Source organism: Calonectris borealis, chromosome 6, assembly GCF_964195595.1.
Source record: "Calonectris borealis chromosome 6, bCalBor7.hap1.2, whole genome shotgun sequence".
NCBI lineage: Eukaryota > Metazoa > Chordata > Aves > Procellariiformes > Procellariidae > Calonectris > Calonectris borealis.
In genome coordinates this window covers 1,699,551-1,724,788 of record NC_134317.1, presented here as the reverse complement: position 1 = coordinate 1,724,788, position 25,238 = coordinate 1,699,551, and the positions used below count along the sequence as shown (strand labels likewise).

The 25,238-nt window shown below is 41.4% G+C and overlaps 1 protein-coding gene across 1 annotated transcript in view; it reads left to right on the top strand.

Moving 5' to 3' along the window:
- Positions 1–13,630: 13,630 nt before the first annotated feature.
- GALNT13 (polypeptide N-acetylgalactosaminyltransferase 13) overlaps positions 13,631–25,238 on the top strand; it is a 110,385-nt gene continuing 98,777 nt past the window's right edge. The window contains exon 1 of the mRNA XM_075152626.1: positions 13,631–13,772. Coding sequence (XP_075008727.1) covers positions 13,631–13,772 — 142 coding nt within the window. The remainder of the gene's footprint in view (positions 13,773–25,238) is intronic.

The window sequence follows — 25,238 nt, the reverse complement described above, 5'->3', positions numbered from 1 at the left end:
TCGATCGCCTCACGGCGCGGACCTGGCGGCACCGCCCGCTCCCCTCAGCGCCTCTTGCCGCCTCCCGCCCCCCTCCCGGCAGCCGCTATTTGTAAGGCGAGGAGCCGCCTCCGCGCACCTGCCCGCCCGGCCGCCGCGGGGGCACCCACCTCGCCGCGTCCCCGCTCCGCCGGGCCGGGCCGAGCCCCAAGTATCGCGGGAGCCGTGCGCTGCCCGCGCCGCCGCAGCCATTGGGCGGCGCGCCGGAGGAGAGGCGGCGGCTGACGCGCGGCCACCGACCCGGCGAGGCAGCGGCGCGGAGCCGAGCCCAGCGCAGCCCCGGCCGCGCCTTGGGGCCGCTGACCCGCCGCGCCGCGCCTCGGCGGCCATGAGGAGGAGGAGGGCGGCGGCGCCGCGCTCTGCCCCGGGCGGGCGGCGGCGCTGCTGAGCGCCGGGGCCGGGGGCGCCGCTGAGGGGCTCGGCGTCCCGCCGCAGGTAAGCGGGGGGCGGCTGGCGGGTCCCCGGGCAGGGCGGGACGGGTCCTGGCGCCGCCGGCCCGAGCGCGTTGCCTGCCAGGAGGTCGGGGTCGCCTCCCCTCGCCTCACCCCCGGCTCGTTTGTCAACTTTCGGTGCGTGGCGCTGGAGCGGGTCCGCGGGCGAGCCGCCCTCCCCAGCGCTGCCGCGGCCGGGGGGCTGCCGCTGGCGTCGGGGGAGCGGTGCGCTCGGTGAGGCTGTCCTTACCCCAGTCCCGCTGCCTTTCCTACCGTTTTTACGCGGTGGAGAGCTTCCTAAGCAGGGATGAGCCTGACCTGAAGCAGCGGCTCTAGGCAGCGACGTGTGACAAACTGTGATTCGGTCCGAGTCCTGGCATGCAGTTTTCTCCCTAATGAATTAATACTGTCTCTGCTTTTTGAGGTTACGAGAAAAGACCTGAATGTCACTGGGAGGCTGCAGATAGAGTGTATTTACGGTAGAGGTGGAATAACGTTTTGGGCTGTACATTTCAGCCCAGTTTCAGGTTTCAAAGCTCGGCGTGAGTCCACCAGCCTGGTTTGTTCCCGTTTTTCCCACCGCTGCGTCCCCGCTCGCAGCGGAGCAGGGCGCACCGAGCTGGCGGTGCGAAGCGCCGGTAGGGTTTTGCTAGTCGCTTATGTTCGTTTTGCGTGAACGTGAACAGTCAAAACCCAGTGTAAATGAGATTGGGCACGGCTGCTTTGAAGCTAGGGTTTTACTTCAGAGCATTGTAATGTTCAGATACCAACTGTTTTCCCAAGAATTGGGTAAAAACTTCTTTTAAGCTAACAGAAAATAAAGTTTATTTTGCAGTTTTTGAGAAGAAATTTTATCAATCTGAAATAGCAAAGAAAGAAATAACTGCTAGAGCTGCTGTTACCTCTTTTTTGTGCAAAATGAGAATGGGCTGAATATTTGTTTGGGTGCTCCTGGGTGACTGGAAATAGTAAAAGAAAAGGTTAATGAGAGATTAAGACACCCTCAGAATTATGCAGAGGAAAGCAAGAGGCAAAGATTAACTGGTTGATGGCTACTGGACTTTGAGGAAAGAAATGAGGCCTTAAAGCTTATATTGTTTTTCAAGTAGTCTTTTTTTAATTTTCCTCTCTTGTGCCCTTGGTTGATAGCACAGCTGATTATTGGTGATCTTGATGTTCTGCGTTCATCAGTAAAACCAAGGTGCTAAGGCTAATGACGACAGTTAAAAAATTTGGTATAACTTGAAATGTGGTACTTTATAGGCTTGTTACTACAAATGCTTTAGGATTTTTTTTGTTGTTGTTGTTTACAAAAAAGTGGTTTTGGATGGCATTAAACTGAGAGTATGTAATATGGCATAAATTTGGATTCCTCTGGCATTAGTTTTTTGAGATTTAGAAGTGATTTCTTCACGGAAGCAGTATTCTAAGAAACAAAACGTGCTGTATCTTCCTGTCGTTGTATTCATACACAAGTGATTAGTGTTTGCAAGTTCCCGAAGATGAGTGTGTGCTCTCAGGAGATGCTGATGCTGATAAAATAGGGTGGAAAGCCAGACTCGCAGTCTCTCGTTTGACTGCGGATAAGCTTTAAGAAAATACGAGTGTAAACACCAGTGCCTTTCGGGCACAAATGAAGGCTGAAGGGGAGGAGGTAAGCCTACATGGTTCTGGGATTATGTCTGTTAACACCTGCCTGCTGCCTACCCCGGAGAAAGCTATGATTCTTCCTGAACGTTCATGAAGAAGAGAGGTGACATATCTGTTCCAACCATCCGTACCCCCTATTCCTAGGGGAGAATAAATTGTAAAAACGTTCCTTATCAGCTATAGCAAAAGCTTATGACCCGTTTGTATTTGGGAACATGCAGAATTGAGTTGCATTGCTGTCCTTGTAATATTAAGTGCAGTTGTTTTGGATTGTGGCATAATACAGTAGAGAACTACCTAACCCCACTGTCAGATGACAGAAAAATTAGGGCCAAAGAAGAAAAGCAGGATCGCTTGGAAATAAGAAACTAGGAAACCTTGTAATATTTTTTTATGTAAGACATAATTGTAGTGGGTTTTGTACATTAGCAGGTGAATTCAAGAGAATACTTTTCCTGAAAACATGGGAGAATTGAGTTCCATTTGGCTGTACATCACTCTTATGAACATGGGAAAATAAGTGTTTGGTTTTTTTTTTTAAATCCAATATAGTGAGATCTGTGTATTTCTAACAAACCTGGTTTCTTCAAAACCTTTGGGAGGAGTTAAAAAAAAGATTGGACAGTGCATATTCTACTACTTTTGTGATGATCAGTTTTAAGTTAGATTAAGTATGATGTGACAACTTATTGGTTGTCAGAAATGGCCTTTTTAGTATTCACAAACTTTGCTTTTTTTCAAGACTGTTGTTCTGTTTGATTGGAAGAAGCGAGGGAGTTCTGATTTCCCAGCATTATAAATGAGTTCCTTTGGCCTTGGTATGTAGAACAACAGGTCCTCCTCTTCGCAAAATAGGTGAAATACATGTTTTCCATTGATGCAGCCGCAGGCGTTCCTTGGTGGCCATGTCCTCCCAGCTCGTGTCAGCAGGAATGCCTTACTGTCGCTATTTGCTTGACTGATCTTCAGGTTCGAGTCGGCGACTACTGATGAGTGCCGTGCTCCGACTCTTCTGCACTAGGTGCTGAGCGCAGGCTTATGCCGTGGCCTTGACCCGCATGCAGACAGACGTGCATCCAAAAGTCACTGCTCTTTTTGGCGATGCAGAGTAATAAGGAGCCTCTCTTACAAACAGGACTTGTGTAGGAGACTGTCTTACAGAAGGCAGTGGTTATTTCTTTGGTGATGCTCTTGTTCCAGCTGTTTAAAGTTTCGGGTTTGTAGTAGTATCTTCACGCATAAATATCTTCATCCATTTGATCAGTGGGCTTGGTGCAATGTGAGTGTTTACTTATTTTTCAGTGTTAGTGTAATGTTGATAATGAGTGCATTGGCACAGCCGGGGTGGCTGGGCAGCTGGTCCTGTGCCTCTGCAGGATGCGTGACCTCTGTGCTGGCAAGCCACATGTTTGTTGAAGGTTGGTGGGGAAATCCTCTGGTACCTGGCTGCAGCTGCTTGGGTTGTGTTCTTCCTCAGATACTTCTCCTGTAGCTTTTCCCCTGGTCGTTTTGTCACTGCCTGGCTTGCTCCAGCATTTTGTTCTTGTTTGAAGAGCTGGAAAAGTGGTCCTGGGTGGTATTGGTCAAGTTGTCAATACCACTCAAGTACTCGTTATTTCCTAATTTCACTGGTATGTGGGAGAACAACCACCATCTGAAAACAGAATAAATATAGTCAGGTTCGTCTGCTAATTAGCTGTGATGAGGTGGTGCAGCAGCTTGCAAGGGGATACCTGCCTATCACCTGGTGGGGTGGTCAGCATAGGTTAGAGAGAGGGGAGACACCAGGTCTGACTGTCATGGCAAGGAGAAACCTGTGAGGTGGGTGACCAAAGTTCTCCGATGTCTTTATAACTGTTATTAGATGGGCTGTGCTTTGGGGGAAGAACCTGGAAAAAGGAATGAGAGGAGGACTTTGCATTTCTTCTGTGAGCTTCCCATACATTATAGCACCTGGGATTGTCTTCTGGTATTTGGGTATTGAGTTTATGCCCATGTTCTTTTAGGGTCGTCTGTTTTCAGTTGGCTTTGTTTTCAGTGCTTTGTGCCAACATACTGGTAGAAACAGCCTGTTTAGTACAAGGTTAGTGTCTGAAGGCATGGACTTTAAAGGAGGAAGTAAACCCAGATAAATTCTTCACAAATTTGACATCATTTGCAAGCTAAGTGGCTTACAGTGAGGTGGCTCTGAACACAAAAGGCTTTTCTTGTCTGGATATTGGGGATGTGGAGCGTTGAGGTATCAATTCTGGGAGAAACTGGTGCTAGTCATTGCCTGACTCTAGTCTGAACAAAGCAATGCAAAATAAAGGGTAGGCTTTTATTACAAAGAAGTTTGGCTAGATGAATTAATAAGTCTTTTCCACTTTAATTTCTGAGTCACGGAAATGCATTTTAAAATGAAGAATAGGTCTATTTTTAAATGTCAAGCAGCCTATTTCGGGAAGGGAGCGAGGAGGAGAAACTAATTCTTAAAACACAAAACACTGGATAGCTCTAACTAGAGATGCCTGATATTTTTTTTTCTTTCCCTTTTTTTCTTCTTACTAAATGTGAAAGAGCTTCCTGTATTGATCTCAGAGATTGACATTTCTAGCATTATAAGTTCTTCAGGTAACTGTACATGAATTAAATAACTGCTTATGGTATTAAATGATGATGCATGGTTTTTGGGGAGTGTAGTATATATTAAGGTTTGGTTAGATCAATCTAGTCATAAGACTTTTGTAGGCAAAATATATTTTTAACATGTTTATTTTAAAATTAAGGTATGCCTTAGAAAGATAGGGTTGCAAACCTTAACAGTTCTTAAAGCAAGCTTGCCTCTTCAGTTTTTTAATGATAATTGCTCTCGTAGCGACTGACATTTAATTTATAATGCAATGTAACACATTTTACACAAAGCTTAAGCAGCGGGCTTGAGCTTTTTAGATCGTATTCCATGATACCCTGGTGCTAGTACGCATGGATGCAGTTATGTTTTAATAGAGTTTTGTCAGTTCATGCTGGCTAATTGCCATTTGGTGCAGTACTGGCTGCGTTGGACTCTGATTCTGCAGCAGAGATTGACAAAAATAATAATGCCAAATCTTTCTGTGACTGGTAAATATTGTTGTTGTCTGTTTTTACTCCTGCAGCTTCAGTGAATCACAGGAAAGTTACGAGAAACAATCGCATACATCCTTTGATTTATTAGAGGTGAAGGCTGGAGACTTTAGATTTCAGATGAGCTGAACTCCGGTCTGCCTTCCTTAGGTGTGAAAAAGACATTTGTGATAGCTCTTATTTCTGCTCGGGATTTTCTTCCAGCAAACTTCTTTCTGATTACTCTTCAGCTGACCTACCCATCTTTTGCAGAAGTCTGATCCTAATGGCTCTGACAGATGTGTACTATAGATCAGTTCTCAAAGGTTGAAGCACTACTTTACTGGAGGGCTTTATGGATGCTTTTACTACTGAGTTGCATTCATTTTTTCCAAATTAAGTATTCTGCTACTATCACAAGCTCAGTGTTCATTAATGTGTACATCACTTGAGTGTCAAATATTGCATTATAACAAGGATTCGTCAACAGCAGTAACTTAATGTGACTGAATTAACCGGTTCATAAAATGATCTGGTATTCTCATGTACAGTACTCTAGTGGTCAATATCATAACAGTATCTATGGCCATTCTAAGGTTTCTATTTCTTTGCCTTTAGCCTAAATTCTGTCGAGTATGTATGAGAGGAACATTTGAAAGGCTGTGAATTGAGATGCTTGCTAACATATAGAGATGTCAAACAAGATAAATTTCAGTGCTGACTGAGGTGTTAAGTCGCATACGTTAAAAGAATGGTCTACATGACAAATAATAGATTTGCTAGAAAATGCAGCATGCCTCAGTTAAATAATGAAAAGGCAGGAAATTACCACTGGAGTCATAACAGTAATGTAACTCCATCCACTTACTCATCTTTCTAATGTGCCTGCCATCTGAAGGCTGTATACAGGAATGGATATGTACCCCAAAAGGTCAACCAAGGGAGTTTTCTGCTCCCGCCCCCCGTGTATTTTTTTCCCCTCAATACTGTTAGTTTAGAGGGATGTAAAGAAAGAGAGGAGGAGGAATTCTGTTTGTAGTTTGGTGCTCTGCAGAGGTATTGGGGAAATAGTCTCTGTGGAAATGTACAGCTGTATGTAGATTTGATTAAATATCAGTGTACTGTAAAACACCTGTACAAATAACAGATTATCAGGAATTTTGATTTTGCCTTTTTGCATTTTTTGAGTCTGCTTTTCAACTGTGAAGCATTGCACCTATGACGTGTGCTACTGAACTGCAGTAAGAACCGTGATGTGATTTGGAAAGGCAGCTCTATCCCGTGTCCTCTGAGAAAGCAAGGCACTGTAGTGGCAGTGCAGGTGTCGCTGGGGCATATTTTGCTGTGTTTGCTGTTCCTCTACTGCTATCATCATCCTGTCAGTTAAAGCTCTTCTAGCATATAGCAAAGGTTGTTTAAGTGTGTGGTGACCAGGAGACAGAAGCAGGCCTTCTCCTGCGAGACAGGCTTCATGCTGCCGGTGGGATTCCTGGGTGTTTCGTTATGCCCCTGGGTGCTGCCCAGCGCATCCCCTCCGCTGCCAGCCGGTCCCACGTAGCTGTCAGGCACCTGCGGGCTCAGCTCCGGGTGAGGCTGAAGGAGCCGGGAACCACTCGTCAGCAGAAAAAACCTGATCCCTTCCCCTCCCCGAGAGCAAGCCCAAAACCTCCCTGCAGTCTGGCAAGCCAGGCTGGTGCCGCGAGTTACACGTGCTGCATCTGGTGACTGATCGGAAACCGGGGAGCGGCTGGGCAGCTCTGGGGGCTTTCGGCAGAGCCTGGTACCCAGGGGGGCAGTCCCCCCTGGTTGCTAGGCAACCGCTGCCTGATGCTGCACTGCCGGACGCTGTAGATGCATGCAGATGTGGCCACATCTGGCAAAGGAAGGAGGTATAGCGTTCCTCCTCGCGTCCTGTGCATGTTCCTGTAGTACATGGTACATTAAGCTGCATTTTATCAGGCCCTAGCTCCGGTAGGCACTTCATGAAGCTTTTATGACTAACATTAAGATCAATGTTGACTTGAAAAATGATGTTCAGCTCTGTTTTAGATTTCCTTCCATAAGAAATTGACTGTTTTGTTTTGAAACAATACTTTCATAATAATAATTAGCAGTTTGTATCCTTTCTTGTCTAAGCATCTAAACGTCATGAGTCAGTTTTGGTATTCCTGGGAGTATAGATGGCTAACAGAAGTTGCTTTGCACGGGTTGCAGTCTCACAGGTTTGGGAGATCAGGTTGAGGTCAGAGTAGTTTTGATATTAATTTGGAAGATGTAATCACAGTTCTAGGATGTAGGTGGACTCTAGGACTCTAACTGTGCTTCTATATTAAATCAGTAAAAGTGCTGAGTGATAAATTGGGCAATTCTGATTTTCTTTGGAGGAACTTTTGTAAACAGCTTATTCTGTCTTGCTCAAGGATTAGGGCACTTAATTCATATTGAGTCTTAAGAGTGGCAACAGATTAAGGGGCCATTCAAGGATGTGCTCATACTGATTTACAGAAACTGGCCATTTGAAAATGTTTGGAGATAAAGTTCTATTAAGTTTCTTCTGAATATAGTTTTCGTGTGTAGTGCTTGAAATGCTGCTGTCTTGGACTTCCTCTTACCCCCGCCCCCGTGTTGCTGCAATTTGTGTCTCTTCAGTCCACAACAGAGGCTGAAATTGCCACAAGTTTCACTAATAAAGTGTGAAGACAAACAGTTGGAGGAAACCATTGGTCTGTGAAACAGGTGGATGCTCCTTAGAGGAGCCCAGATCAGGATGATCAACAGGCATGTTACAAAAAGCCATGTTCAGTGCTTCGAAAAGGCATTACTCTGGCTAGAGGCTTTCAGTTAACACCTTAGATGAAACTTTCATGTGCAGCATATTTGCAGTTTTAATACTTCTAGTCCATTAAGGCAAGACGTGAAGATTATGCTTATCACTTAACAGGCCGCTCTGTCACTTAGGCAGCTTTCATCTTTCTCTCTCTAGTATGAGTGTTGACGAGCGTGCCCAGGGACAGACTGGAGCTGACCCTTGCGGGGTGGATGCTGGTCCTGCTGGAGCAGTGTTGGAGGGGAGGGATGGCTTTGAGGGATCCAGGCAAGTGAGACCTAGGGCCTGGTCCCTTTCCAGCACTGGTGGGAAAATACTGGCTCAAGAATTGGGGCTTTTGTTGAATCAATGCACTAACGGGGGCTACATGTCAACCTTCGAAGGGTGTGACTCCGGGAACATCACCAGGGGAGCAAAACTGGTGAATGCTTCTCAAAGTCTTGGCCTCAGTCTGCGCTCCCATTGTTTCTACAGAGTGGATAGTATTTTTTTAATCTCACAGAGATATTGTGAAAGTAAATTAAAAACTTTTGAGGCAACTGGATAGAGTAGTGATGAATACCATGGCTTTGAGCCCCTGAGAAAACTAAATATTGTTCATTCTGTGCATGGCTTGGCTGGTATGAAATAAGTAGGGCGTGGGGCTGTGTGGTGAGTTACAGGAAGAAATACTGGACAATTGCCTCATTTTACCAAATCTGATCTGCTGTGCACACTCAGTGAAAGTGGGCTCTGCAGAGGGGATTTTTTTTTTTAGTACATGAGAAAGGCAAGTCAAGGTTTTGCAGCTATCTTTAATTCTGCCAGTTTTTCAGAGCTTGGATTTGCAACCTCCATAACATTCTCTTACCACAGCATTTTATTGTGGCAGTTTTAGGAAAAGCTGGCAGTGCAGCTGATTTCTAAATTTGCATACTGTTTTCTATTATAAAACCCTGATTTTATTGCTTATAACGCTGCCAAACTGCAGTTTTTTTGGGGCAGGAATTTCCTTTGCTTTGTTGCTGCTAGATACTGTTTTAAAATTAGCTTTATTCTTAGAAGTGGTAGCTCAAAACCCCAGCAAATTTACCTTCCTTCTATTCCTGAAAACCTTGTTACTCTATATGTTGAGAGGTTGCTTCCACTTGATGACCAGACTGTGCCTTGGCCGATTGTATCCCACGTGCCAGCAGTGCCTGCCGGACGTCCTTTGCAGGAGGTGCTCCAGGCTGTGGTCAGCTGGGACAGAAGTGTGGCAGGAGTCCATTTATTTGGGCGCAGGCGGGAGGAGAGCCAAGCTCGGAGGGAAGAGACTGAGCTGAGCAGAAGAGCCTGGCTCTTGCAGAGGAACAGGTATTTGGAGGCAAAGAGAGAATCAGCTTCTCAGAAAAGGAGGCTGGAGGTGGGGTTCGGAGGGGGAAAATGGGTGGAGAAGAGCACTGAGGACCCTGACCGGGCGGCTGAAATAGCTGAATAAGGAAACATTAAAAACTGGTAATGGGCCTTGGGAAATGAGAGGAGGAGAAGGAGACACCTGGCTGCCTTTCTTCCCATTGCGGCAGTGGTGGGGCGGGAGAGCTGAGTCTGGAGAAGGCTGGGAGAGGGGGCTTAGGGAAAGGTGGGAAAGAAGGAGCGGAGTGACAGGGGAGCCCCAGCCGGGAGGCTGAAACCAGGATGTGTTGGTGGAAAGGCGGGGTGGCGAGGGTGGCCGAATGCCGAAGGCTTGTGGGAAATGCGGGTGACAAGGTCATAATGCACACATAGTGCTTTAGGAATTACCTGATGCTCCCCAATTCTGGCTCTTTGTGGGGTTTTTTGTTTGTTTGGGGTGTTTTTTTTTTTGAGTGCTTGAACTTTCAGTGGTCCTCTTCTGTAGCGCTGACATTTTCCCTGTGTGATAGGGATTGAGTAGTGCATGTTCAAACTCCGCGTTCTTACGTGAGAGGCTTGTGCTGCCAGTGCAGAGTAAGCAGGTCAGCGGTGTCTGTTCTTGGGAGGAAGGTGGAGAAAATGTTCAGCATGATTCTTATTATAGCCACAAGTCTTTGCTTAAGTTTCTTAATTACTGCTAAGAAATCTTGGAAAGGCAGCCAAAGGCACGCTGCTGTTTTATTTTTGTTTGTCTTTTGGGTTAGCAGCCGTTGTATCTAGTTCTTGGTGTAAACCTTTGCATCTGTTTTTTTTAAGACATATTAATTAAATTATCTCTTAAAGAATTGTAATATAAAGCATTTATGGGGACTGAAAAGCATTCAAAATCCACAAATGTATTGAGAGTGACACGGAGATTTTGGCAGAAGTGTCCTGAGACCAGTGTGAGGTGGTCTGGACCCTGATGAAATTTTTTTCTTCTGTGTTTTATGTTGTCATAAATTGGTGGAGAACCTTGCTCCTATTTGCCTAGCCCTAGCTTTGCATATACTTTTTTATTTCTAATACTTGCTGAAAAATGTTATCTTGGCTAGTCAAAATGATTGTGAATTTTTTTGTGCAAATGAGAGGTTCAGGAAAGGGGAAGAAAGGGAGAGGGGAGATACTTCCATCTTGAAACAGAGCTAGGTGAAAAAAAATCCAAATTATAAACTTTCATTTTATTAAAAAAATCATTCTGTCTGAAACTATATGGTTTTTTTCAAATTCAACTCAAGCACTTGATTGAAGAAAAAAAAATCAATTAGCCTATCTTGGTGATGTTCCATTGGAACTCAATATGCATGGATTTTTGCTTGGTTTATTTGTTCAAATAAACCTTAATTGAAATATAAGCTAATTTGAGGATTGTTTGTGGTGAGATTGGGTGGAGCCCGGGAGCTCTCGGGCATGTGTGGGAGCAGTTTAAACTGAGCAGCACCTGAACTGTTACAGATAGTACCTGCTTCTGGCTTCACGTGGCCCGGAGAAAGGGCTGAGCTGGTCAGCCCCCTCTACAGCAGGGAGGTGGCTTCTGCAAAAAGACCACGCAGGAAACAAGAGGTCCCTCTTCAACCATTTGACCTTAGTTCCCCATCCCACAGGAACGAAAGGCGGTGTTCCCAGCAGGTACCTCTGAGGTGGGGCACCCGCCGGATGCGGCGGTGGGACTGAGCCTCCGCCGCGTGTCTCCGAAAGCTCCCTCCCACCCCAAACAGATAGCTCTTGTAGCATGAATTTGAAACGTGCGTTCCAAGACAGAAGGGAGTCCTTCCCGGCTGCCTCATCCTTATCGACAGGTCCGATTTCCTACGGGCGTTTGTGTGTCCGTTTGCAGAGTAACTGGCTGGGACTGCACAGGCTGCTAAGTTACAATGGCTTCTTCTCTGGGCAATGAAATACTTTATTTAATTTCTTCCTTAAAAAAAATGGTATTTATAGGACATGAAGAGTAGGAGGCTTGGTGCTTTGCCACTAGAAATCCTCACTCTTGTAGCAAAGCAACCCAGGACTAGGTTAATGGCTAGAGCTTGAGGCCAAAGGCATTTTGCAGCAGGCTGCGCTGCCTGTCCCCTGTAGTCAGATTTTTTTTTTTAAGAAAATATTCTTCTTGAATCTGAATGTTAACTATTGTGAAAAAGAAGTTTGCCATCACTGCTGCTAACTTTATAATAGCCTGTTGCACCGCCTTTATTCAAACACCCGAAAGCTGCACAGCTAGCTAACGCATCGTAGCAGACTGCAGTGGTTCCCGTACAGATTATTTGTTTAAAAACCGCATGGCATTGGGAATAGAAGATTTTTCCAATTGCCCATTGATGACTGCTACACTTCTGAGGTCTACTCGCTTATATTAAAATAAGAACTGATGAAGAAAAAAATTCTTCTGTATTATTAAGAGCTTGGCGAGGAAGTGCCTTTGTATCTCAGCTGGTGCTGAACAAATAACTATTGTACTCAAGACTACAAAAGCCAATTACAGCCACCATGGTGACAGAGGCTGCGTGGGGAGAATTAACACTTCAGCTGTTTTCTCCTCTCTTTTTTTCTAATAAAGATCTCTGTTAATTTGTTTTTTCTTTGTAACTTTCTTCCTATAATTTAAACTGTTCCTATTGACTAGCATGCAAATGAATTGTGCTAACCTGAAACAAGGACTCCTGAGCCCTTGAAATTTTAAATCAACTGGTTGCAGCGAGAAAAAGAGCTATTGGTTGTGTTTATATTTAAGACAGACGGAAAACTTTATTAATGATTACATAGTGAAATGGCACTTCAAGAATAATTTGAAAAACTGTATTTAAATCATTTGATCTCTTCCATCTCATTGGTTCAAATGAAGTGTAATTATAAATGTCTTATATTTGGGAACTATTTAAAATGAAAATGACCTGTTATGGAAGCTCCTTCAGCACTGTTTTTCACCTGGAATGCTGCTGTTTAAACAGGGAGATAAACTGGACTAGTTGTCTGATTCTCGTCTCCCTGGGTGCTGTGGAGTTGATGTGACGGTATGCTCCCTGGGGAGATCACTTCGGGAGGGACAGAAGTCCAGAAAGTAACGTGGCAGGGTGAGGTGCTGTGGCAAGAGTGCAACGATGTGTAGAGAAAGCTGGGCCAGAGTGAGTTAAACCAGGAAAGTTGCCAGCTGTGATACTGCTGGGTTGAAAAGCTGAAGGTTTTTCAGAACTAAGGTACAGAAGTGTGTTATGTATAAAGTTACATTTAATTAAGATAGGTAGGTTAAAGTGTGGACAAAACTTAGAGGTTTTTTTTTTAATGATAAGAAACTTGTTTATGTACTAGAAAAGACAGTCAAGTGATAAGGACTTTCTTGTGTGTTTTCTTTTGTAGGCACTTGGAAAATTATCCAGCAGTTCAGTGCTAAGATAGTGCTTTGGGAGCATGGCCGAAGCAGAACTCCCAATCTTGACATGGATGCAGCTTATAATGGTAAGCGTAAGGTTTTAACTACAGTCATCTATCTTACAAATCTGCGTTGAGAGTAGATATGGAGGCCCTCACGCTTAGCTTTTGTTGACCAAACTTACTGTTGCAGGCAAGAGCCTAAATATGTAGGTGGGTGACTGAAGCATTCTTTTGCAAAGCATTTTTGGTGGTAGTAAGGTGGTGTTCAAAATTTTTCTGCAAGATAAAAATTAATTTGCTTTTTGTGTTCGGAGGCCATATTTAAAATAGCATTATAAACACATTATTTGAGTAAAATGAAAATTCAATTGTTCTTTGTGTTAATATATCTGTCTAATGTTCAATAAAATGATGAATACCAGAACTGTCTGTTAACACTGCTTTGTTGTCTTTTTGTGTCATCTTTATGAAAATTCGTTACATTGCATGAAAGCGATATATACATTATTATGTGTGTTTCTAAATGAAGGCAAGTTACGTGGACTGTCCATGATGTATGCAAGTCAAAATGCTTGGTATTCATAGAAGGATGGTAGAAAACAGAAAGTACCTGCGTATATGGAAAGAAGCAGATTCTTTAAACATCTCCACATTGCACTTTTCTATAAATGTTTCAGTTCAAACTGTGTGTACTCGTTAGCTAATTGAGACATTTTTTTCTTTGCTTGCAGTGGGATGCTTGTCTTTGCTTCCATGTTGGATTTTAGCTGTGGGAGTTTGATCCAGCTCAGCAACTGCTGTCTTTCCTCAGCATTTGAGCTAGAAACCAAGTAAAGCAATGAGGAGATTTGTTTACTGCAAGGTGGTTCTAGCCACTTCTCTCATGTGGGTGCTTGTGGACGTCTTTTTACTTCTATACTTTAGTGAATGTAATAAATGTGATGACAAGAAAGAGAGGTCTCTGCTGCCTGCTCTGAGGGGTAAGTGCCAAGTCTAAGCTATCTCTGAAGGTCGTAGATTTTTTTGGAAGTATTTGGCCTCGTGTTTCTCTGTACTTTCTAAATTATTTTTCCAATTCGAACAGACAAAATACCAGGATCTGAAGTATTTCATTTCTGTAATGGTTTCTGAATTAGTTTCAGTTATCTTAGTGTTTGGCCTTTGCCGTAACGAAGCCTGAGTCTTATATGTTTTCTTCAGTGAAACTAACATAAAATGTCTCCCATATGTGGAAGAGAAAAGTGAAGTAAACATATTAAGAACCTCTTTTATCAGAAGTAATTTGATCTACAAGAGATGCTCTATGGTTCTTTTTTCATTTGTGAAAGATACTTACTTGTAAGCTTGCTTTTAAACTCTTAACTCTGGCTGAAACAATCGTTTTAAAAGATAGATTCTCTCTACCATATGAAAACATTAGGATCAAGTCTCAAATGCAGATGGAGCAGAGATTCTCATGTCACTCCAAATATTTTTAGCGATGTAATTTCCTAAAGGTGAGTTCATGAAAACTGAACCTTCACAGAAGCTACAAGTTTTCGAGTTTGTAATTGCTGATTTCCAGAGCAGTCATTCACAGGACGGATCGTGTGCTTCTGTGCATCCAAAAGACGCAAGTAGTGATTTAGTGCTTGCAATGAACTTGAAAGTAACCTGCGGAAACTGTAACGTTGATTGCCAGGTGCAGTTAAGACTATAAATCTATGGGAAATTCACAAGAAGGAGAGGGAGTAGAAATTTATGAAATATAGGTATTTGTTTTTCCTTGTAAATTAACATCCTGTTCTTAAGAAGTTTAGATTCAGCATATGGAAGAAGGAAGATACTTTGAATCTCTAATCGGATTGAAACAAGATTGATTATAACTAGTGCAGCTGCTTGTGTAACATGTTTACTGTTGACAATAGACAAAAATTGTGTCTGAGGCTGTTCCTGTCATAAATACATATTTATGTTAAACCACTGATCCTCAGTTTTGTCCACAGGGTAAATCATTGTTATCCTTCGGGGTTATGGTTCAGTTGAGTTGATAACTTTGCAATAATTTGAAATGAAAATAATTCAATATGAATTCAATATGAATTCGAAATGAAAATACTATTCAGTGATGGGTTTGTCACGTGGTAGTCCTTACTCAAAATGTATTTGGAAGACTTCACTTTGACCTTCCGATCATATAAATAGCTACATGACATTAAAAAGAATAATAAAAAAAATCAGTTATTTTCCAAACAAAAAGGATATTGCTTGTTGTCATAGTGGTTTTTTTTTCCTGTGTAATTGAATTACTGTATTTTTAAACAAGTATTAGGCAAGAATCTGGCATATCATGAATAAAACAACCCATTTTCTCTATACTGTCAGCTGCAGAAAAGTGATCATAGATTGTTTTTGAAGTATGCGTTGGAATTTTCTCAAAATTGATTACATCTTTGAAATGTCATTAATCGGTTGCATTTTTTGCTATATAATTGGATAATTTGTAAAGAAAAATATTAAATATTAGAATGATAGATTTTATTTGAACATTAACAACTTTTAAGTCAATCTAGGCTAAAAAAAAAATACATAAGCACATGAGCCTGCTACCACCACTGAAATTTAAATGAAAACATCTGGAACTTGCAAGTACGAATTCACCTTTTTGACACTTTTTGGTCAGCACAATACTATGCAATACTGGACTTTTATTTTGAAGTACTCTGTTGCATTTGACGACTTGAAATAATTTTTTTTTTACACTCAGCTTATTGAATTCTACGTGCTGTGCATGTTAATAAAGAGATGAGGCTTCTGCACAGAAATTCTAAAAGCAACACTTCTTCATCTTGCTCTCAGTTTTGAGAAACAAGTTATATTGAATATATAACACTATTTCTACTTTAAAGCCTCGTAAAAGAAATAGTCTGTTACTATACTATGCATATTTTATGTGATCCTGGAAGAATATTTGATTATAATACTTTCTACAAAATTACGAGCGCGTATGTAATGTTTGGGGACACTAGCACAAGTTTTACTGGAAATTGATTGCATGTCTCTTTTGTGAGATTACTGAAATTCTAGACTGAAATTCTGCCACAAAGGAACAAAACGAGAAAAAGCAGAATTAATCTACTTTATCCTTAAGTTTTGATTAGTTGTTTAAAAGGGAGGAGGAAAAAAATGCCAATACTGCAGAATTTAAACACACATCCTTCACTGATACCTCTTCTCTGCTTGGTGACATATGGATTTAAATTACAACAATTCCAGTAAACAAGAATCGCTGAATATTCTCATTTAAAAGATTTTGGTTTTAGGAAAACATTGTTTAGTAGATAGAGACTGTTAATTCACTAAACAAAGACTTTCATAAATAATTGCAGTTATAATTGAAGGTTTGGTTACTTAGTATGTAGGGATTTTGTGTTAGTATATCCACAGATTTGAAACACTATGCAGACTGTTCCGAATAAGTGTATGTGCTCTGGAATGAAACTTATATTCCAGTCCACTAAATTCAAAGTTAATTTGCCTGACTTTTGTTTTTTTTCCACTGTCCTAAACATTTCTTGTTATATTAGACAGTTGTTTGTATCGCCATGTCAGTATGCCTATTTGAAAATAAAAAAAATCCATAGAAATTTTTTGCTTTGTTATGGAGATTTAGCAAAATGTCTTCATTTATTTCTGCTGAAACCATGTGTGTTCTGGTGGAGTAATTAGAAATGTTTTTTAACTTCTGTAGCTTCCAATCCAACAGACTACTAAAACCACTTTACAGTAAGTGCCACGAGCTATTACGATGGAAATGAAGTGTAGCGCTGCTTTTTTGCTGTAAAGTACCTGCATGGGTACCATCACCTTTGTCTTATTAATAGTGTATTTGTCCGTCTCTGAATACCTCTAATTGAGAATGCAGATTATCTGTCAACACAAAAAGCAACATAATTACAGTATTTCCACAAGGGTATTAAAAAAGACACAACAAGAATCAATATACTAGTAGAAATTTAAATGGGACATGGTAATCCAGTATTTGAAGTCACTTAATCCATCACCCTCGTCATTAATTAGAGAGGAAAGATTCTGCTTATGTAGAATGGTGTGCTTAGAGGTGAAAGAGGTAAACTTTCCTTGCCTTTGCAGTCGTAATTGTTGCATTTTGAATGATTCATAAGGACACCTTTACCACAGATGTTGAATTGTAAGCAGTGACAGTCCATAGACTGGAACACAGCTGTCAGATCCCCCTCTGATGTCTCGCTGTACATCTTTTAACTGTACAAATGACAAGTATAGCAGCTGAGTATTATAAAAATGAGCTGTCACTGAGCTGGGTTAGTGGAATTGCTTAACAACTTGCAAGTGTGATCCTAATCAACCCCGAGCTGGCTTTCAGCCAGCTTTCAAGTCATCTTTACTTGCAACTATTTTTGTGCCACTATTGAAAGAAACACCACTTACTTCTTAAACTTACTTCCTACTTTGGAAGAAAATGAATATTGGATGGCCTTTCAGCAGTCTCTTTTTATCAATGGCATATACAGAAGCTGTGAAACAATCCTATCAGTAGGTCAGCAGTTCTGCTTGCCCTTCGTGTAGGGCCCACATCCAGAGGGTTGAGTTGTGTCACTGCTGCCTTCTCCTGACGTTTTAGTGGAGGTGTTGAACATACCTCGGGATGCCTCATGCAGTGTTGTTTGGGCCACGTTGTCTGATAAATCTGGAGGAGGTGACAGAGGAGTAAGTTCCGAGGACATGCATCAAACAGTCTATTGGGAAGCTCTTTCAAGAGCAATCAATAACTAGAAACAGGATTGCAGTCCCTTCCTATTCTCAGAGGCTCCTTCTGTCTTACAGCAAGCTGCACAAAAGCATAGAGATTTCCCTGGAAACTCAGGTTTTACCTTGAATTTCAGGAGGTTTAGAGTAGGTCTGACCATGGCTAAATCATTTCAGAAGAGCTGTAAGTGAGGTATAGGTTTTATGGAGAGCGTCACATTAAGTAGGACGAGAGGAAATGGCCTCAAGTTGCGCCAGGGGAGGTTTAGGTTGGACATTTGGAAGAATTTCTTTAGTGAAAGGGTTGTCAAGCCTTGGAGCAGGCTGCGCAGGGAAGTGGTGGAGTCACCATCCCTGGAAATATTTAAAAGATGTGTAGATGAGGCGCTTAGGGACATGGTTTAGTGGGCATGGGGGGGTTGGGTTGACGGTTGGACTCGATGATCTTAGGTCTTTTCCAACCTTAATGATTCTATGATTCTAAGTAGAAGCTGGGTCTGGCTTCTCCCCAAACGGAAGTAAAATGCATATTGTGCAGTGGAAAAAGGGACAGGGCAGCACTTAGCAGCACTCCTGATAGGAGAGAGCAGTCTGGGGAGAAGTCCTCCTCGCTTCCTTCCTTGTCTGTGTGGCCCTTCCTGCAAAAGCAGGAGCCAAAGCTGACTTACGGCTCTGAACAATCAGAGCCAAGGTGCACCAGTCAGCAGTTTGCTTAGACGGGGCTTTGAAGGGAAGAAACAAGTTGGCAAGTCCAAAAAAAGCCAGACATCCATAATGTTTACCCTGTAGGGTGCGTGCATGAGGACTTCAGGAACGTGGCACTGATGGGAGGCACAGCGTAGCCATCGCTTGGGTTCTGAAGTGTGTGAGTGTTCACGATGTATTGTATTGCCTCTTGAAGGACCCTTACTGCAGCCCGCGCTGGCCGTGGATTCAGCATCACACGGGATTCATCTCGGCTCGTTTGCTCCCTGTTGGTGCAGTATGTATTTCTTGCTTGGCTTCCAGCTGAGAATTGTACAACTTGTCACATTCAGTGCTAGTGTTAATGACAACTCTGTTTCAAGTCTCTCTCAAGGGCGGGTCTGTTTCTTTCAGGAAAGCTGGTTCTCGAGGTCTGTGTGTGTGGGAATGTATCTCGTCCTGTTTAGAGTACGTGGGAGTGAATGGGCAAAACGACAGATAAGCGGAAAGGCCGCTGCCCGAGGAAGGGATTGCAGAGGCACTCTTTCTCGTGGTGTGAGCTAATCGCGTTCAAGCTAGTATTCCTAGCCCATGGTTCTCCTGAAACGTACGATACTCGCAGCTGGCAGGACAGGATCCTTTCAGGTTTGCTTGAAAAAACAGTCTTATTTTTATTAAAAACGGAAGTCTTTTTTTTTTTATGCACAAACTAAAAGTCGGTTTTACTCAGCACAATGAGCTTATAATGAAGGAGATGTTTAAACCGTACTGGAACGCTATTAAATTCCAAGCTGCGAGATTAAAAGGGTTCTTGTGAAGAAGGTATGGTATGTAAAAGCTGCAGCCATGGTCCTTTTATTTAAAAAATGGCTTGAGCTTTCTCTTTACTGCTTCTGTTGTCTTCCAGGAATTCTGTGATTGTAAATACGTTCTTATTAACTCTGGAGGTCTTGTTTTCCGAACACACAAATGAAGTGCTTTTGAACAAATATTCAGTGCATAATTAAAAAGCTGAGAGAAGGTTTCTGCATCTTGAAACAAATCCTCAAATGGTGTATATTACTGAAGCTGTAGATCTTTACCTATGGTATACATCATAATAAAGCCAGCTGCCACCAAGGACATCATAACATGTCTAATAAGATGGCCTAAACATTGCAAAGCCAGCACTTTTTGGAAAACCAAGCGGGTGTCTGCAGGTGACCGGTGAGAATCTTTCAGCAGAGCTGTCTGTCCCGGAAGACCCTACTTCTCGTCTGCCTTCTGCTGTCATGCGGGTGCGGATTACTGCCGGTGAACTGCACCTGCCGGGTCTCGCTGCTGTATTAAAAAAGCTACAGACCATTTCTAAGCCAAGGCAATTTGACAGCCTGGCATCTTATTAATTAAGCTTTATTTTAATTTTCCACTAATTAGGGTGATTCTGAATGCTCACAAGACCTCTGTTTCACGGTTACTATAGCCTCCTCCTTACTGCAGCTCCTTCCTCTGAACCAAATTACGACCGTCATCCCTTTGGGTGAGGTGCTGCGAGATGTTCACCAGCCTGGTTGCGACCAGGGGGCAGAGACCAGGCGGTGTGCGCCAGCAAAGCGCTCGTGGCCGAAGGCGCAGCTTCTCTCCTCGAGCTGCTGTTGATAGGAGGAGGAACATAACTCTGAGAAATGGAAAGGCCTCATCTCTTTTGATCTGTTTGGCTATATGCATGGCCTTCCATCCATCATCCGAAATACTCTGAGAGAATCATATCATCCCCCAAGTTTCTGTTTTGCCAGGAGGGTGGTTTATTGTGCCTGGTGCAGCAGTTGAGAGAGGGAGGATCTTAATTTGTCTCTAGGCATCTTGTCGGGAAGAACACGTCCTGGAGTCAGAGGGTCTTTTGTGCGCTTCTTTTAGCGTTTTTACTTCATTCATGGTTAAGGAATTTGAAATGGAAAAGGACTTTACTGCAGGAAAAACCTCTAATCTTTAATTTAAAATTCAAATGTTAGTTAAATTTAGTGCTTTCTGTTTTGAAAGCTGTCTTTGAAGACAGTTGTTGTTGGCAGTTTTCTGTCCAGATTGAGAGTAAAATACGTAGTGAGCTTGGGGGAAGTAAAATATTGCTCTCTAAATAATAAAACGGGGAGCATGTGCCGTGATTGAAACAGTAATTGTAAAGAAAGTGTGATTAATTAAAAGTGTATGAGAGTAATGAGATGAAATTGTAATTTTGAGTGCTTGTCTTTGCAATGTGAATAATGCTTTTAATGCAGCTTTGTAATGTCAATGTATGTTTTAGATTTTCATGAAGTGGTGACAAAGCTTTAATATTATTTTGGTATCTAATGCTTTTATGCAGATTTTTGTTTCTGTGTTGTTAACTATGTTCTCAAGTGCTACAAAAAGGACGTCATGAAATCAGTAGAAATTATTAAAATGCTAAAAATGCTATTTTGAAGAAAACTCAGTATAAAAGGAAGGTGCATTTATTCAAATCCTGTAATGTATTTACATTTTTAAAGAGAAAAGGTCTGTGTTATGATCATTTAAAGCAAGTGAATGAAGCATTTGGATGCTGTAATAAAAGTTTGGGGTTATGGCCAAGTTTAGAAAATAAGGCATTCATTTTGGTAGTTTCCATGGTAACATGTTTATCTGTCAGATTGCTGTAGGCATTGGACTGTCTGCAATAACAATGGTAGCAAATATTTTTAATAGCATACCATAAAGATTTAATAGATGGATGGATGAGTATGTACATTGCACTGAAATCTTGTCCCAAATTTGTTGACAAATAAAATTTGAAGTGCTGATTTGGATATTGTGACAACACATTAAGTTTATTTATAGGTCTTCATCACACAGTTCAAGAAAAAAGCATTTCTGAAGCTTGAGGGAAAACTAGCATAGCAGACGTCTTTTTCTGATTGCAAACTTAAAAGAAATAATAAATGGAGGCTGTCTTACTGAGAGATACGGTGCTCACTGGTTTGAACGTACAAGCTCCAGCCAGAAAATGTCGTGTTTTCAGCACACTGGACTCTCATCCGAGGATGAACTGACAGATACTTCTTATTGTAGCGATATTATTCCCTAACTTCCTGTAACTTTTATTGATAGATATTTTAAATAGTAGACGTTAGAAGAATGACTGCCAAGCTGTTTTGGCAGAATGAAGGACTCGTCTGTTGTGGAATGGGTCTCGGTAAATAAGTATCTTTGAAACTACGATTTCTGTCTCCTGGAACTGGTGTTTCTGTTACACTGCTCTCTCTGCCGAATGGTACGAACATAGTCTGTCTCTATGGCTGCGGGCACTGCATGAAGCACGTGAAAATGTTGGTAGTAAATAGTAATAGTAAATAACCTTTTCCCTCCTTTGAAGAAGGGGAGGGGAGAAAAAAAAACCCCAAACCGAGGAAGTATCTCTCAGTAATTTCTGATCTCCTGAAAAACAAATAGCCAGCCATGTGGTCTGGAATTCCTCATTTTTCACAGTTCCACCACCAGAAGTTTCCGCCTGCTGCCCGGCTCTGCAGGCGCCTTGGCTATGGCATGAGACAGGTGAGTCCCAAGCTTGCTCCATGCCACGTAGATGGTTATGGTTGTGATATTGGAGGCTGGTTACGCTGGAAAGGCTGGGAGTATTAGAAGAAAGAGGAACATGTATTTCTCAGTGCCAGCTCCTGCTTCTGGCACTGAGAAATAGATGGACTCGTCCTCAAGGGATCCAGTTTAAAAAACAAAACCACAAAAACCAGAAAACAAACACCACTACTACCCTGCCGCCAACCAGAACAGGGGGTTGTTTGAGAAAATTGTTGTACATGATCATCTTGACATACAGAAACTCTTGTGGGCTACTATGCAGAGTACTTTGCCATAAAAGTCGAGTAGGAAGGGAATGATGTTCTCCCAAGTCTGTGAGCTCCCGTGGAAGTCTGACTGCACAAAGTACAATTCTCACATTTTTGTCTTGCTTTCCTAATTATTTTTGTACAGATGGGGTTTATCTCAAGGTTTATTGTTGTAAGTATTTCACCTAAGAAATACTTAATGAGAAAAATCTGAATAATGATGTGAACTTGTACGGTGTAGATACACTGTGTGTTTGTATGTATACACGCTACACAGTAACACATGTATATACTTAGAGTGTACACATGCTTAAGTTATAGAAGTTGCTCAAACCAAAAGCCTAGTCTGCCCTCTCACTCTCCTTCTTTCTCTCCTGCCCAATGAGAGGTTCTGTATGACCAGACAGGTTTATAATTATTTTTTTCCCCATTGCTTTTATACTGCTTAAGAATTTAGTGTAAAACTTTACTAAAAATTGGGCAAGGGAAAAAATATCATCGCTTATGTGTGTGGTGTTTTGGAATATTGTTAGTAGTTTTGTGGTTAAAATGAAGTAAAATCTAGGATACCTTTTAAAATAGTAGGAAAATCTGTCAAAGGTTGGTAGGAATGAACAATATTACCTTTATTATACTTTGCTGGCATTCATAATACCTTCCTTATCTTCAGCATTTATCTATTTGAACAAGTGTTGTGTTAGAAAGCAACGTGAAAATCTTAGAGATGCTATTGAGGAAAACTTTTTGACTTATTTACAAGGGTGAAGCATACTGTGCTTCTTCTAATAAGTAGGTACAATTAAAAAATTCAGATTTGCAGTATGAAAATGTATTTCGGCATTTTTATATATCACAGTCCTGCTGTAGTATCTTAACTGTGTCCCATCTTTTGAGCTGAATTGTGATTTGAGTTTCAGAGTGTACTAATATCTAGGGGAATTGTTCAGCGGATATTGAAAACTGCACTCTTAGCTTGTTGACAGTAAACATGGAAGTATTGGAAGATGTCAGAAGTACTTTCCATCTGTCGTAGCTGACAGAAAAATGACATGGTAGTGACATAATTGAGATTATGTTCTCCCTTGCTGCCAAAAGTTGGATAACTCTGGTGTAGTATGCGGTACGACTGCATTTTAAAGCTATCTAGAAACTTGCAGTTGTCAGTCCCTGGATTATTTGTTGAAATGTGATTTTTATTTTTGTTTTTTTCTGACACATTAAGGGTTTTATAATGATTCTTTTTAGCTTTTTGGTTGATGGTTCAGAAGTAAATTGTTAATGTGAAAAGCTTGCAAGGGTCTATCCTGTATCCTAAAGGTATGAATAAAATATTGTTAATTTTACATAACATTTCAGATTTTAAGTGAGAAGGGTATATAAACTGTTGGGTTTTTTGGCTTGTTTATTTTTGCTTTTTCTCTTGAATATTCTACACTGTTTTGAAGTGTAAAAACTGTCACATTGTACTTTCCAGCTGTCCTCATAAAGCCTATTTAGACTGCCCCGGGTATAAGAGGACTGCCCTAGCTCATCTGAACTTCGTTAGCAGGTATAGCTTATCAGGTTGTACCGTTTGTTATTCCTTTAAATGTATTTCACTGTTCTTCTGTGTTTTCAGTTAAGCTTTTCATGTTTTTGTTTCCTTGCTTCATCTTGGCACCAGGCATGTTTGCCAAGGCGGAGCTCATGAATGAAGTGTAGACACAGACATGTCTTGCTGGTTGGGGCTGCATATATTTAATAAATGTATGTATTTTTTCAGTAACAGCTTAAATTTTTGTGTCTAATAGTACAAGAGAAAAATAGTTTTCATGTAAATGGTGACAATTTGCTTTCCCTGATAGATTGATATATATTAGTGGTTTTAATGATGTAGGTATAACATAAAATCTGAAATACAAACCCAGGAACCTGTAAAAAGTTGAAAATACTTACAGGGAAATGATCTTACTGCTAGTTGAATATGAAAGATAGGCAGGAAAATGTATCATCATTTCTAGAAATACATACTTTGCACTTAGTAATTTTTATTTGAGAGACAGCCAGCTTAAAATGGCGAGTGGCTGAGGATGCTTGTAATTACATGATTACATCGTGTGCACGTGTGCAGTTTAGGAGTGGTTTGACTTTCGCGTTCTAACTAATACTTCTCTCACAGTCATTCTGATGGCAAGATATGTAAATTGTTTGTATTGCAAGGCAGAAGAAAGAAACTAGTCTTCTAGCTGTGTTGAGAAACTTCAAGTCATTCTTATGAGGATTAACAGAAACCCAGAATTTTAGAAGGTTTACTTTCCTTTGGCGATGGCAGAATATGCTTTCCAGCTGTTTGAAGATTTTTAGGTTTTCTGTTTTACTTTTTCTGTTCAACAGATGAATCATAAGATTACTGGAAATTCTTCTCAGGAGCTGTCTTTTCTTTTGCAAAGTACTTGTTTGCAAAATTTATTGACAATCAATACCTCAGGAGAAAATAGTTTTATGAAAACTTAAGAAAGATTCATGAAAACCTCATGTACTTCTATCATCAGAAGCTTTTATAGTGGATATTGTCTAAAAATTATGACTCCTTTCTTGTTATTGACACCACTCCCAGACCATGAACGAGGCTTCATTGATTTCAGGAAAGCTCTACAAATAGTGTCAGTGTACACAAGTCTGTCTGCAAGAATTGAGCCTTAAAAATGTGAAGCTCAGACTGCCATCAGCCCTTCTTAATCCAATTTGAAATAATCTTTAAATTGTTCTACAAATTACACAGTATATTGGAATCCCTTCCTTCCTGTTTGAAACTTAGAGTAGTTTTTCATCTTGAATGAGTTCTGTATAGGTTTTAAGAAATACAGTAAAATACTGGAGAAATCAGAATTACTGAGAAGACGCACAGAGTAAGTGATACATCAAATTAGGTTGTCGTATGCTGCGACTTCTCTGTTTTGCAGAGGAAGAGAAGTGGTTTTTATGCTAGCTTTAAGCCACCATTTTTATGACTGCTATTTTTTTTCTGAAGCAGGGTGATAGGGAATTTTGGGGAAACTTTTGAAATAAATAGTAATTGGTTTTATCACTAAGAAATACTCTTAAATTGTGTTTGTCAGTGTTAGCAGAGTATGGAGTTTGAATAATAATTAGAAATCGTAATATCTATTGTAAAGC